Below are 15,708 nucleotides of genomic sequence, written 5' to 3' on the forward strand. Positions count from 1 at the left end.
TCTAACATTCTGACCCAATTTCCATAATCCTAGCTAATTGTCCATTCACTCTTTAATAAAATAAAAATATCTATATTTTTAATGAAAGATTAATTCCCACCCTTCTCCCTCATAGTCAAGAGACACTTACATGGAACATACGATAGCTCCAGGGCTCTTAATTCCTCATAGTTGTGTCTTCTCAGTATGTTGTATACTTTGTCCTTGTTAGTATAACTCCAATTATAAATCATATCACAGAGAGATCTCATCTTTTGCTCTGAGGACGGCTTCTCTCTCAACTTATTATATTGTTGTTCTGTCAGCAGGCGCTGATCCAAAAGATCCTGCAGAACTGGATCTACATTTCTGATTTTTTCTATGAGTTCCTTCTGGTTTCCATCCAAAAAGTGATTCCTAAAAATCATCTGAAAATCTGAAACCGAATAAAATAATATATTAGAGGTTTTTTTTTTATTGCCACATATTGTTACCAAGCACAAAAGGAAAATCTGAACATTCTGAGTATTATACAAGATATTTTGTTTACCCTTTTTTAGAAATTCCCATAAAACATTCAAAATGGGGACAGGGGTTGTTGGTGCCACCGCAGAGGGGGATGGAGGCAGGGGGTGATTGGAGGCAGGGGGCCTGGGGGAGATTGGAGGCAGGGGGCCTGGGGGAGATTGGAGGCAGGAGGTCTTAGTGCCAGGGGGTGATTGGAGGCAGGGGGTGTTGGTGGCACCGCAGAGGGGGATGGTGGCTTCGCAGAGGGTGGGGATGGAGACAGGGTTTGTTGGTGGCACCGCAGAGGGGGCTGGAGATAGGGGGTGATTGGAGGCAGGGGGAGATTGGAGGCAGGGGGAGATTGTGGCACCGCAGAGGGGGGTGAAGGCAGGGGGTGTTGGTGGCAGAGGGGGGTGGGGGCAGGGGGTGATATGACTAAATAATTTGCCCTTATTATATCGAAAATAACAAAAATATGTTTTTTTACCTTAATATCTACCTTAAATCACATTGCTATTTGCCTAGTGTACTTGTTTGTAGCCTAAATACTGAAATTTGCACCTAAAAATGTAATTTAGTAACTTTTGTGAAATGTCAGTAAAAACGTGGCTGCGCCAGTAAATTTCGGGTGTCGTGCCAGTAAATTTGAACCTGGTAGGTTGGCAACACTGAAAGGGACTGTAACAGCAATGATCAATAGAGGTCTCATGTAATGTAAATTGTCCCCAGTCTCTAAGACCCCTTTCACACTGTGCCGCCCATAGTGTCGGCGGTAAAACACCGCTATTTTTAGCGGCGCTTTACCTTCCGATTTGTGGCGCATTTCGGCTGCTATCTGGGCGCTTTTAACCCCCGCTAGCGGCCGAGAAAGGGTCAAAACCGCCCGCAATGTGCCGCTACAGCAGTGTATTGCCAGTACGGCGGCGCTGCCCATTGATTTCAATGGGCAGGAGTGCATTAGGAGCGGTGAGTTCACCGCTCCTAATGCGCGCCAAAGAAGCTGCTGGCAAGACTTTTTATGACGCCCCTTCACACTGGAGTGAATGGGGCAACTATTTTAGGGCGGATTGCAGGCGCTCTTTTTAACGCTATAGTGCCTGCAAAACACCCTCAGTGTGAAAGGGGTCTAAGGGGGAGATTTACTAAAACTGGAGCACTCAAAATCGACTTCCGTTGTGCATGGTAACCTATCAGTTACTAACTTCAGCTTGTTCAATTCATCTTAGACAGTAAAACCTAGAAGCTGATTGGTTTCTGCATTCTCCAGTTTTAGTAAATTAACTCGTCTTCTGCAGCATATCTTTAGCCACAAATCACACCTGTAGAATTCCTACAGTCTCTGACCATCTCATATAGCATGTCCAACGTCTCCAGACATCTGCTGTAGCATCCCTGCAGCCTCTGACCATTTACTGTCCACAGTCTTTGACCATTACCTGTATAATTTCCACCATCTCCAAAAAAAAATCTGTAGCGTTAAGGCGCTAAATATTATATGCACTTATGCAGTGATGTTAGGATTGAATCACCTTTACCAAAAACCTGCCTATGTGGGTAAGGTAAGGGGCTCCTGGTACAGGTGTAGGCCATTTACATACCTCCATAAAAAAAAATCCCAGATATGGCATCATCCCATCCTGTCTTGTTGCTAGGAAAGTCCCTGCCACTACTGCTGATCCCCACCATGACAGAGGCCAACTCTCAACACCCACACACTTGTGGTCCACTATCTCCTTCAATGCAGCATCACTGAACTCAGAGCTACTGCAACAGGAGAGAGGGAGCATTAGTTTGAATAAGTTTGGAATGTCTTAAGGCCCGTATACACGACCGGTTTTCTCGGCAGAATTCAGCAAGAAACTCGATGGGAGACGTATTCTGACGAGAAAACCGGTCGTGTGTACACTTTTCGCGGGGAGAAACCCGTCAAGGAACTCGTCGAGCCAAATAGAGAGCATGTTCTCTATTTCCTCGTTGGGCAATGGGAAAACTTGGTTCGCCGAAGTGTTTTGCCCGTCGAGTTTCTCGGACGTGTGTACGGGGCCTTAGAAATGTCTTAGAAATGTCCTAGCAACATAGCAAAATAAGATGATCTATCTATGGGAGTTTTTCAGACAGGCTACAACAGCCTACATCTATAGCAAGAATATTACTTATTTTTGGTAAAAGGTGCAGAGTTTGTTTTTACTGTATCTACAGCCACTGGTTACCTGCATAGGCAGTTTTTTGGTAAGGGTGAACTAACCCTTTAAAGCCCCTATATAAACTAAGTTGATTAATACCATACCTCCCAACTTTTTGAAATGGGAATGAGGGATACCTACTAGCAAAAGCATGTAGGCATAGGACACACCCCCTGCCATGCCCCTTAAAGGAGAATTAACCAAAAAAAAGGGTAAACCCACAAGGGCTTTTTTTACCACCACTATTCCTTTATATTGACTTTTGAAATGTACAAATGTAGCATTTGGATGAAAGGTTTAGCACTGGGAAACCATTTTTGAAAGATAAAAAGTGCATTTTATATACAACTATATCGATCAGACCAAAATGAGGGACAAATGAGGAGGAATGAGGGACGGAGGGACATTGCTCCAAATCAGGGACAGTCCCTCCAAATCAGGCACAGTTGGGAGCTATGTGATACCCCAGAGCTAACATCACTCTGCTCATAACTGACATATTAAAAGATGTTTGAGGAGTGGAGCAGGGATACACTTGTAAGGTCATATTTGCTACTCTGGGTGAATCTAGAATTGCCCCTAATTATTGGGCGAAGCATCACATAGACTTACCGTAATCAAATCTGCCCTCTTGTGTTAGCAAGTTCCTTATGATTCCATAGTTGTATTTTTTCAGAGCCTTGTACATTTTTTCCTTGTCAGGATAGCTCCGGGTCCTCACTGTATCATAGAGGGATCTCATCTTCTCCTGGGGTGTTGTCTTTTTCATTAGGTTTGTGTGCTGTCTCTGTGTGAGCAGCTGCTGATCTCGGAGATCATCCAACACTGGATCCACCATCAGTATGTTCTTTATGAGTTTTTCTTTATATTTCTCCAGAAAATGCATTCTGGCTACAAGGTAATAGAAGAATGATACAATTATGAATTCATTCCTTATTTTTTTTTTATTGTATTTGGCTCATTAAACAAAACTGACCACTCCAGAGTTCTTGTTTTTCGTTGGCATTGCCTTATTTGTCAATTTATTGGCCATTTTGGGATTCCTAAATATGTGACTTGGAGGATTACATGCAGTCTGCTCCTCCCAGGCACAGAGAAAAAGTGAGACCTGGAGAAGAACAAAATGGATGGAGGGTTTGCATGGCGAAGGGGAGGAACAAACCCTGTACACACGCTCGGTTTTCTCGGCGGTAAAAAGTCTGCCGAGAAAAACGAGGGGAAAGCTGAGAACCCAGCAGGAAAACTGCCATGGAGCTTTTGGCCGTGTGTATGTTCCATCGACACTGCCTCACAGTGTTTCTCATAGGAAAGTAGAAGATCTGGCGGAAAAAAATGCTGGAAATCCCAACGGGAAAATAGAGAGCAGGTCCTCTATTTTCCCGCCAGGATTCCCGGCTGTTTTCCTGACGGGAAAACTGCGAGGAAGCATACACACGTCCGGTTTTCCCAGCCAAAAGCTCTCTTGGCAGTTTTCCTGGCAGGAAAACCTGTCATGTGTACGGGGCTAAAGATCAAAGAAGTCTTTACATGTGAGTTTATTGAGGTAGGTCTTAGCTGACTAATGCTTAAAAGTCTGATGGGCTAAGAGGAGCGAAGGGTTGTTCAGGCTTTACTCACTCACCTGCCCTTAATTTTTACCAAATTGTTTACCAAGTGTTTGGAAGCCGTTTCCAGAGTTCTGCTCTCACTGATGGAACCTGCTCTGTAACTTTGTCAAACCATGTGCGATGGATCAAAATCCTATAAAAGAGATCTACATTTTACCTGTGATTGTTTGCTGGAAGCCTCTGGTCTCCTCTCTCCCATGTGTTCCATGGCAGTGCATAAGTGTAGAACACTTTTGTCAAAGTGTTAGATTACAGAACCTTTGTGTAAGAAGTGTTTGATTCATGTGGCTTTCAAGGAAAAACGTGACAGGCCATGGTGGCTGGTGGGCATCAATCATCAGGGAGGAACCAGAAGTCTCACTGCAACAAGAGTGGTAGAGCAGGTCCCTTCCTGGGCACATTTTTACGTTCCAGCCTTATCAACCTTCTACATTCCAGATGTAGACAATTTGCATACAGATTTTCTCAGCTGGCACTATCTAAATTTCTAGCAGATGCTTTATGGGCGTTGCCGGTGGTGTTTGTCAATGATGGGTGAATCTGCTTGGGTTCTATTCATCAAGGGTTCATCAAATCTTGCTCAAAATCAACAAACCAAATTTTAGAGACTAATCCTATGGAAATCTATAAGGGGTGAATTTTGTTAAACTCTGGCCATTTGGGGAATTTATCAAGCTGCTGTAAAAAAGGTTTGTGAAGCTGGGCACTGTCATATAGGATATGTACCAATGCATAAACATTTTTAAAAAATACTGCACAGTGGGAGATACAGTAATCTCCTCATATCAATGATAGCAGCGATTACAAACTGCATCCTTAATGTTGAGGCCAATGACTTTTCTCCTGCCTAGGGTAGTTTCTACTTTTTACCTCTACCAAGTATGCCTCAATGGACTTCAAGAAAAGGATTTTATGGTGAGTAGTAAAATATGTTTTTTACTTTTCTTTTGCTACATCTCTCCAACCCTTGACTTCCCGCTCCTGATGACTTAAATCTTTACGAAACGTATGTCGAGGCGAGCCTTCGTCACGTCCATTTCCGGTCCCTTTGATCTGTGTGTTGAGCAGGGTGGAACACACACCAGCTACGGGTTTCCTAACCGCGGGGCTACCATTCGACTACCTTACACGCATGCAGCCTCTGTGCCAGGCTAAGGCACCAGACATCTAAGCAAGCCATTTGGCTTTTTAATCTTTTTTAATGTTTTAATAAATGGGATTACACTATTTTCGATTTCTCTATCATTTACTGCATATATATATATCCCACCATTGATTCCTGCCGTGAGGAGGTTACCTTGTGTGTACAGCATCCATTATTACCAGCAGACAGGGTTCTGCACAAGCGGTTTAGACCTACTTTTTAACTAAAGTGGTCAAATCCATCTGGTAAGCAGCTTATACATTCAAGCACATTGGGTGATCAATTGTTCCGTCTGGTGAAAGTTTACTTCTGAACTAACTTGAGAGGATTTTTTGCACAGCAATTAGTCACTTTAACTGGACTTTTAAAACCATTTTGTTTGCTGCACTTACTAGAATCATACCTTTCTCATTGCACCTATGTATAATTGCTTTATTATTATCAATTTTTGAGTGTTAACCATTTGTTATGTTTTGATAATATTTTATACATTTCCTCACTAGTAATAGGTTTTCACGGTATATGTTTAATATTGAGCGCTCCCTTTACCTTATATTTCATAAGAGGTCTGATGTTATTTAGCAGTGGGGGTATAGGAGGTCTGATGTTATTTAGCAGTGGGGGTATAGGAGGTCCGATGTTATCTAGGAGTGGGGGGTATAGTAGTTCTGGTGTTATCTGGGGCTGTGGATACATTAGGTTTTATATTTTCTGGGATGGGAGGGGAGAACATTTTTGTAAAGAGGGATTAATTGAGTCTAGTATTTGTGAAGGGGTGTAGAGAAGGGTCTGGTATTATCTATGAGTAGGATCTGGTGCTATTAGTGAAGGGGTATTATTTGAAAGGTGAGGAGTCTATACATGTACATCTATCATGGTCTGTGTGACATCTTGCATTGTATACCTGTATGATGATCCAGCACACCCTGTATACTTACACACACCTGTAGCTAGTTATATACAGTCTGACAGTCTTTTTAATGTAAGTTTACTTTTCTTTAATTTTCTTAATGTGTTAAACATTTATTTTGAACATAGTGTAGAGAAATTCTGTGATGAACACATGTAATGTGGGCAGTGCAATTTGTGGATGGGGCTTTGTGTGGGTGTGGTTTCAGTGTCAGCAGTGACACAGGGGGCCCCATGATCTCCTATTGCCTAGGAGCCCCATGAGTTGTCAGTCCATTCCTGCATCTAACCTTTAAAGCACAGGCATACCTGAAGCTCTAGGCATAAGCTCCTACTCACAATATCCAGAGAAAGCTATCCAACCAGCTTCCCTGAGACATTCTTCAATTAAAGAGTTCCCTCTCCAGCCCAGCTTCCACAGGTAATGTCCTACAGCAAGTTTCTTTAAGTCCAGGTTCCACTAAGACCATCAGCCAAGCATATACTGAGACCTAACAGCAACAGCTCTTCAGTAGCGCTGCTTCCCAAAGGTCTCTAGAGGCCCTATGAGAGAAAGAGCTGATCAGACCCTCCCAAACAATTATCTTCTCTCCAGCCACAACTTCTTCCAGAGGTAGGCAGGAGCAATCAACCACTCGCCTTAAGAAGACCTGACCAGACCTAGAAAATAAAGTGCTACTCAGCTGAGTACAGCAGAGACAAAAACTGAATGTATCCAGACTAAGGCAGGCGGCCTAAAACGGCAGCATGTTTAAAAGGGAAAAAATATGCATTTATTTCAAAGATGGACTTTTTTTATTGTGACTTGACATACCCTTTAACTAGTTAAGGACCGGAAGGATTCGCCCTCTTAATGACCGGGCCATTTTTTGCAATACTGCACTGCGTCGCTTTAACTGAAAATTTCGCGGTCGTGTGACGCTGGTATTTGATCTCCTCTGTGTTTTCTTTTTTTTTTGCGCTATAAACAAAATGAAGCCCACAATTAAAAAAAAAAATATATATATATATATATATATATATATATATATATATATATATATATATATATATATATTTTACATTTGGCTATAGTAAATCTCCCCAAAAAAATAGAAGTAAAAAAAACAAATTTCTTCATCAGTTTAAGCCAATATGTAGTCTTCTACATTTTTTTTTACCAAAAATATCGCAATAAGCGTATATTGATTGGTTTGCGCAAAAGTTATAGCGTCTACAAAATAGGGGATAGATTTATGGCATTTTTAGTATTCATTTTTTCTGCGATTTTTAACGGGACTGCGACATACAGATTGGACACATTTGACACTTTTTTTGGGACCAGTGACATTTATACAGAGATCAGTGCTAAAAATAGCCACTGATTACTGAATAAATGATACTGGCAGGGAAGGGGTTAACACTAGGGGATGATCAAGGGGTTAAGTGTTCCCTAGGGAGGTGTTTCTAAATGTGGGGGGAGTGTAGTGACTGGAGGAGGAGAGAGATTGCGGTTCCCGATAACTAAAGACTGTTTACATGGACAGATCCCCGTTCAGTCTCTCTGTAGAGTGATCGCGGGTGGTCAGCGGATATCGTGGCCCCCGGCCACGCGCATCGGCTCTAGCGCCGCACCGCGGGTGCGCCCCCTAGAGCTCTTAAAGCGGCCGACGTACAATGATAGTGATTCGCCCAGGAGAGCAAACCTGCTGCAGTACAGCTGCGGCGGCTGGTCTAAACCACTTCCCGACGGCTGTACGACTATATACGGCCGCAGGGTGGTTCTACTTCTCTGGGGGCACCGTGTTTTTAAGGCCGCCCACTTGCGCGTTCCCCGAGCGCGCAGCGGGGAACTTCTGTGCTGGCCGTGTCCCTTGGACACAGCCAATCACAGATCGCCGTGAACGGCCAATCGGAGTGGCCGTTTGCTAGGCGATCTGTGCGGCCAATGAGAGATGATCTCATATGTTTACATATGAGATCATTTCTCATTGCCGGCTCTCACAGACAGCGTGCTGTCAGGGAGAGAGGAGACCGATCTGTGTCTCTTGTACATAGGGACACAGATCGGTCACCTCCCCCAGTCACCCCCCTTCCCCCACAGTTAGAACACTATATAGGGTACACATTTAACCCCTTCCTCACCCCCTAGTGTTAACCCCTTCCCTGCCAGTCACATTTATACAGTAATTAGTGCATATTTATAGCACTGATTGCAGTATAAATGTGAATGGTGCCAAAAATGTGTCAAAAGTGTTCGATGTGTCCGCCATAATGTCGCAGTCGCAATAAAAATTGAAGATCGCCGCCATTACTAGTAAAAAAATAATAAAAAATAATAATTCTGTCCCTTATTTTGTAGGCGCTATAACTTTTGCGCAAACCAGTCGCTTATTGCGATTTTTTTTTTTATTTACTAAAAATATGTAGAATACGGGGGCGTGGCCGGGATGTGAACGAGACCAGACGTGTGCTAGCTGAGCTCCGCTCCTACCGTCATCCTGGGCAGTTTTTCAGCGCTGTTTCCTTCTTCCAGTACCCACCAGCCCGACACCCTGGGGCGCAAGAGGGCACCCGGTACTCCGAGACCCCCTCCACTGTCTCCGGGTAAGCTGCGCTCCTCCGGGGGGACAGGGGACCGAGCTGCGGCGGCCATCTTGCACACGAGGCTTCCAGCACAGGAGATGTCGGCTGCCTCTCCAGCCTCCCTTAATCCGCAGCCATCCCACGCCGCCTCGCACGCTGAGCTTCTGGCGGCGATCAAGGAGGGTCGGGACTCAGTCATGGTCAAAATTGACCACCTAGTTGCGGATGTCAGCTTGATCCGCCATGACATGGACAAATTTAGGGCCCGCTTCATGGAGGCGGAGGGCCGCATCTCACAGCTGGAGGATTCCACACGAGCGGACTCCAGGGACCTGCATGCCCTGCAACTCCAGGTTAAGGCCCTGCAAGAGAAATCTATAGACACCGAAAACAGGCTCAGGAGGAATAATATTAGGATCCTTGGCCTCCCTGAGAGGGCGGAGGGCCCCAGGCCTGCAGAATTCACTGAGACCTTCCTGATTGACCTCCTGGGCCTGCCGGCCATGCCGCCTACTTTCGTCGTGGAAAGAGCTCACCGGGTCCCCCCCAAGCCTCCGATCCCGGGAGCCCCTCCTCGGCCTTTCCTCCTCCGCCTGCTAAATTACAGAGACAGGGACCGTATCCTTGCTGCTGCCAGAGAGAAGCGAGACCTACTCTACAACGGAGCCAAGATCATGTTGTTCCCTGACTACTCTCCAGAGGTGCAGCACCGACGTCGCTCCTTCACAGAGGTGAGAAGATGCCTGCGGGATCAAGGCCTCAAATTTAGCCTACTCTATCCCAGCAAGTTGCGGGTGATCGACGGGGACCGCACACGCTTCTTCATGGATCCAGAGGCGGCCATGTCGTGGTTGGAGAGTCGCTGAGGGTCTCCACTTCGTGGCAAGTATCCTTCTTTGTGTCCCACTTGGCTCCCCCTGTGATGTCAGCCCCCCCACATCTGGCGAGACGGCCGGCATTGCCACCTTTCCGACATTGCCCCCCTGTGCCTGCACAGGCTCCCATCCCTTGGATACACCCCCCTTTTTTTCTTTTAATTTTGCTCTGCTCACATTTTTTACATTTTTTACATTTTTACTTTTCTGTCCCCTTTTGTGAGCCGCTCAGGCCTGTTTTACAGTAATCGGGGCTGCCCCCCCGCCTCCCCCACTTCCCTATACTGCTGGATCTGCGGATTGACTGGCCTACCTGCGATGTTTCCTGGCATTAGACTCGGGTTCCGTCATCCTCTCCCTGTTCCCTATACATGCACCTGTGGTCCCTCTCCCAATTTTATTTCGCTTTTGCCTAGTATTTCAATTTTTACTTTTCATCATTTTCTTCCTGCATACTTATGTGACCCCGACCTCCCACAGGCTCCCCCCTCCTTGATGGACTCTGGGAGGCGGCAGCTATGCATTGCTCTGCTTGGGAATCAGCTCTCTTGTGGTCCATAGGAGCGGTAGCTGCTCAGTGCACAAACTAGAATACACTTTCTCGGCCCACGGACGTGGTGGCACTCCAGGTTGCTACCCCCCCCCCCCCCCCTGTGTGAATCGCCCCCCCCCCTGTTTTTTTTTTTTTTTTTTTTTTTTCCCTTTTTTTTTTTTTTTTTTTTTTTTGGACACGTTCGCTATTAATAACCTGGACACCGACTGTTGGTCTGTGTTATACCCGCTGCCGGGTACCAAAGTAGGCGACCTGGCGCCTGTTGTGTAGGGCCCCCAATTTTTAGGGGCTCATTTACACCCTTTTTTGACTGTTTATTGGGGAAAAAACTATTCCCGCCCCTCCTGACCGTTGTTCGGGGGCCGGGACATAGTAGGATAGGCACCCAGTGCCTGGGAATGTTGTTATTCTTGTTGTTTGTTCAATGTGCTATGCTCAATGCCTTTTACTACCTTTTGAATGTGACATACATAGATACTTGCAATGTACAGTGCTGTGTGCTTGGGATCTTGCTGCCCCTGGGATGCCCTGGGGTGTGCCTAGATAACTATCCTTTCCATTTTTTGTCTATTCTACCGAATGGCTGACCGCTCGCCTGACTCATTCTCCATTCTCTCTTGGAATGTCAGGGGCCTGAACTCGAAGTTTAAGCGCGCCACCCTCTTCCAGTACCTAAAAACCCGCTCACCCCAGCTCATTCTGCTTCAGGAGACTCATCTTATGGGCAGCAAGATCCTAACTCTTAAAAAGCCATGGGTTCAACGGGCAATACATGCTACTTATTCTACTTATGCCAGGGGGGTGTCAATCCTTATTCACAAAAATTTCCCTTGTGTGATTGAGGAGGTCCGTACGGACCCCCTAGGTAAATATGTGATATTGGTCTTCACGCTTTGGGCTCAGAGATACATCATTGTTAACCTCTACATCCCCCCCCCCTTCTCGCCTGCCTTACTGTACGAGGTGATGGATAAGATTACCCCGTTCTGTCCGGGGAGGGTTCTGATAATGGGGGACTTCAATTCCATCCTGTCACATGATTTAGATAGGCCGGTGCCGCCTAAACATAGATCCCTAGACCTGCCTGCCTGGGCTCAGGCGGTGGGTCTGGAGGAGATCTGGAGATGGAAGCACCCAGGGGCGAGGGCCTATTCGTGCTTCTCGGCTTCTTACAAGACGGCGTCTCGGATAGATTTGGCCTTCTCCAACCCCGCACTGTTAGCGGATGTGTTGGGGGCGGAATATCTTTCTAGCGGGCTGTCGGATCATAATCCTTTGGTAGTAGAGCTCCGGTCTCCGACATCGCGCAGTGCTGCGCTTTGGCGGCTGGGAGCGCAGTGGGTCACTCACCCCGACATAGCTGAAACCTTACCCCCCCTACTCTCTGAGTTCTGGGTACATAACGCAGGAACTTCCTCCCCCGGGGTTGTCTGGGATGCCTTCAAGGCATACACTAGAGGGCAATACATCTCCTCCATAGCCAATGTCAAGAAACAACACTCGGCCCAGACTCGTGAACTAGAACGCGTCGCCACTGACAGCACTGACAGATACAATTTGGACCCCACCCCGGATCACTTTGATCTTCTGATGGTGGCCCAAAGGGACATGCAGCTACACCTGGCAGAGGCAACGCGCCTAGAGATCCACAAGGGCAAGCAGCGGGCCTTTGAACAAGGGGACCGCAATGGTCGCCTGCTGGCTATGATGGCCCACCACGACCAACCCCTCACGACAATCTCGTCCCTTCAGACTCCTGGGGGGGGAACCGTATCCTCCCAACAAGAAGTTCTCCAAACCTTTGGGGATTTCTATAAGACGTTGTATTCCTCCAGTTTGCCCACAGACTTCCGACCTGAGTCCTTGAACGCATTGATGGACCCGTTGGCATTGGGCTGGCTTTCGGACGGGGAGAGAGAGACTTTGGTTAAACCGATCACGGCCCTCGAGGTACAGAACGCCATTCAGTCCTTCCCGCCGGGGAAGGCGCCTGGCCCAGATGGACTCCCCCTAGATTTTTACAGGGCGCATGTGGGCCTCCTGGCCCCCTTGTTGGCCCAGATATACACTTCCAGCCTGACAGACGGGAATCTCCCTTTGTCCATGTACCATGCACACTTGACACTGATATACAAACCTCCTAAGGACCCAACTCTATGTGCTTCGTACCGGCCCATTGCTCTCCTCAACACCGACTTTAAAATCCTGACTAAACTTCTCGCCCTTCGATTGTATCCCATGCTGCCCACGGTAATAGACTCAGATCAGACGGGGTTCATGCCCCGGAGGTCCACGGATGTGAACCTCAGAAGGCTTTTCACCAACATACACACCCAACACCTAAACGTAGGAACGAGGACTGTGGCCTCGTTGGACGTCGAAAAGGCCTTCGACACAGTCGAATGGCCTTTTCTGTGGGAAACGTTGCGAAGAATGGGATTCCCCTTACGATTTATCGACTGGCTTCAGGTAATATACAGGGCTCCCACCTCCTCGGTGCGTCTGAATGGGGGACTATCTGTCCCCTTCAGGCTTTACCGGGGAACGAGGCAGGGTTGCCCTCTCTCTCCAGCCCTTTTTGCCCTTGCCATTGAACCGGTGGCGGAGGCTCTCCGCACCTCACCACTTATTAAAGGACTTCGTGTGGGCTTGCTGGAGGAGAGGGTGGCCCTGTACGCGGACGATATGCTGCTATTCTTAAATGACGCGGGTCCCTCGCTGCAGGGTGCACTGACTGTGCTGGACGCGTTCGCCCTGGTCACTGGACTCAGGGTGAATTGGTCCAAGTCGCTGCTCTTCCCGATTGACCAAGCGGCCAGGTCTACCTCCCCACCTGATAGTCCTCTCTGTTGGGTTGATTCATTCAAGTACCTAGGAGTACAGGTTTCAGCCCTAGCCACAGACTTTATTCTACTAAATTTGACCCCAGTCCTCCTGGAGACTCAGTCGAGGATTAAGGCCTGGGAAAATCTCCCGCTATCTGTCTGGGGAAGGGTTAATCTCCTTAAAATGAAAATCGTCCCAAAGCTTACGTACCTCTTCCGCCACTCCCCTCAGTGGGTGCCCAAGTCCTTCTTTTGCAAATTAAACCGAATTTTCTCCTCTTTCATTTGGGGCACCTCTCCGCCACGATACAAATTGACAACGCTAATGAGGCCACGGACGCAGGGGGGAATGGCATTCCCCGACTGCTATAAATACTTTTTGGCAACCCAGCTGGTGACCGCGGCCTGGTGGTTGAGCCCGGACGGGACTAACACCTCCACCGCCCTGGAAGCCTCGGTGGTCGGCTCGCTGGAGGCCCTCCGGTTCTTGTTGTTCCGGGGCCCAGGCGCGCCGTACCCCCTGACACCTTCCATGCTTACCACGCTACGGGCGTGGCGGACGGGGCTAGCTATTGAAAAGTGCAAACCCACCGAGGTTTCCCCCAATGCCCCTATCTGGCTGAACCCTACCTTAGACCACTTCTATAGACTTCCAGATCCTGTTGCGTGGTCGAGACGCGGCATCAAGTTGATGTCACACATTGTCTCGCAGAATGAGTTGATGCCCTTCGAGGAGCTCCGGTCCACATTTAACCTACCTCCACACTATGTCTTCAGACATCACCAACTGTCACATGCGTTTACAGCTCAATTTCCTCGGTCAGCATGCATCTTGGCCCAGTCGGAGCTGGAGAGAACGCTTAGGTTTGGCTGTGAGGCGAAGCCCACTTCGCGCTTGTACTCCTTCCTGACCTTTGTGTCTCTCCCTCCCCTGGACGGGCTGAGATCCAGGTGGCAGAGGGACATACCCACATTGGACACGGACGATTGGGACGACGTGTGGGACCTTCCCTTTAGCACCCTGGTCTCGGTTCGGGACAGACTAGTGCAATTTAAAATTGTGCATCGAGCATACTTCACCCCGCATAGACTTCATAAAATGAACCCCGCGCACTCCCCGGAGTGTTGGAGATGCAGCGCCTCCCCTGGCGACTTCTCTCACATCTTCTGGCAATGCCCTGCAGTGAAACAATATTGGGAGGAGGTGCTAACGTTGGTCAACAAGGTTGCAGCAGTCCAACTGCCCCTGGCAATGGAAGTCTGCCTCCTGGGTATCGTTGAAAACGTTGTTCCGTCCTCAGCCAAACGTACACTGATAAGCCTGCTACTTTTTTATGCACGAAAGAATATTGCTATGCACTGGAAGAAACCCACACCCCCCTGCCTGGTGCAGTGGAGACGGCTGGTCAACTCCAGCCTCCCCCTGTACAAGGATACATATTTCAACCGTGGATGTCCACAGAAGTATGATAAAGTTTGGCGAGCCTGGTTGGCTGAGTCGGAAACTGTTGGATGATTGTTCCATATAACCACCACGTCTACCATTTAACATAGGTCCCACTGCTGATATGGATTAGTCTCAGGTGTCGACACGGGAGTTGGTGCCATACTGGAGGCGGGGTGCACCCCTGTCCCCATCATGCCTGACATTACAACTGAAGCACACTGTGGTAGTGATTTATAGCACAAAGTTTCCTGTAAAACATATGCACAATTGAGCTGTGTAAATGTATGTCTTTGTATTGTCTGTTTAAATTTTCTTTTTGTATGTTGTGAAAACTTCAATAAAAACAATTTAAAAAAAAAAAAAAAAAATATGTAGAATACGTATCGGCCTAGACTGAGGATAAAAACATTTGTTTTTAAAAAAATTTAGCTATTTATTATAGCAACAAGTAAAAAATATATATATATATTTTTTAAATTGTCGCTCTATTTTTGTTGATAGCGCAAAAAATAAAAACCGCAGAGGTGATCAAATACCACCAAAAGAAAGCTCTATTTGTAGGAAAAAAAGGACGCCAATTTTGTTTGGGAGCCACGTCGCACGACCGCGCAATTGTCAGTTAAAGCGACGCAGTGCCGAATCGCAAAAAGTCCTCTGGGCAGGAAGGGGGTTTAAGTGCCCAGTAAGGAAGTGGTTAAAGTGGTTAAAAAGACAAAAAAAACAGCAAAGAATATTTGAGACATTTTCACCAGAATAATCAAGTCAAGTAAACCCTGATAAGGTTAGTGATGAGGTTAGTATGACTGGGAAAGTACTGGATTGTAGCAAGGGCCGTCTAACCCCCTTGTATTGAATTGTATTGTACTGTCTCCCTTTATTTTGTAAAGTGAAGTGCAAACTAAAGGCACTGTATACAGTAAATCCTAAATAATAATAATAATAATAATAATAATAATAATAATAATAAAAAATGTATAATCTGTAATATTTATAATAGACACAAACAGGAAACCGTGTGTGATATGACATACAATATACCATTTATAAATGACACAAACAGGAAACGATGTGTGAAGGGGATATGCAATGTAACAATTATAAAAGACGCAAACAG

At 46.7% G+C, this 15,708-nt stretch overlaps 1 protein-coding gene across 3 annotated transcripts in view; it reads right to left on the reverse strand.

Moving 5' to 3' along the window:
- Positions 1-15,708, reverse strand: part of LOC120913169 — a 77,595-nt gene that overhangs the window by 41,912 nt on the left and 19,975 nt on the right. For all 3 annotated transcript variants that reach the window (XM_040322910.1, XM_040322913.1, XM_040322912.1), the window contains exons 5-6: positions 3,282-3,560; positions 131-415 (exon numbers count right to left, since the gene is read on the reverse strand). In XM_040322910.1, coding sequence (XP_040178844.1) covers positions 131-415; positions 3,282-3,560 — 564 coding nt within the window. The remainder of the gene's footprint in view (positions 1-130; positions 416-3,281; positions 3,561-15,708) is intronic.

Source organism: Rana temporaria, chromosome 9 (genome assembly GCF_905171775.1).
Source record: "Rana temporaria chromosome 9, aRanTem1.1, whole genome shotgun sequence".
NCBI classification, from domain to species: Eukaryota; Metazoa; Chordata; class Amphibia; order Anura; family Ranidae; genus Rana; species Rana temporaria.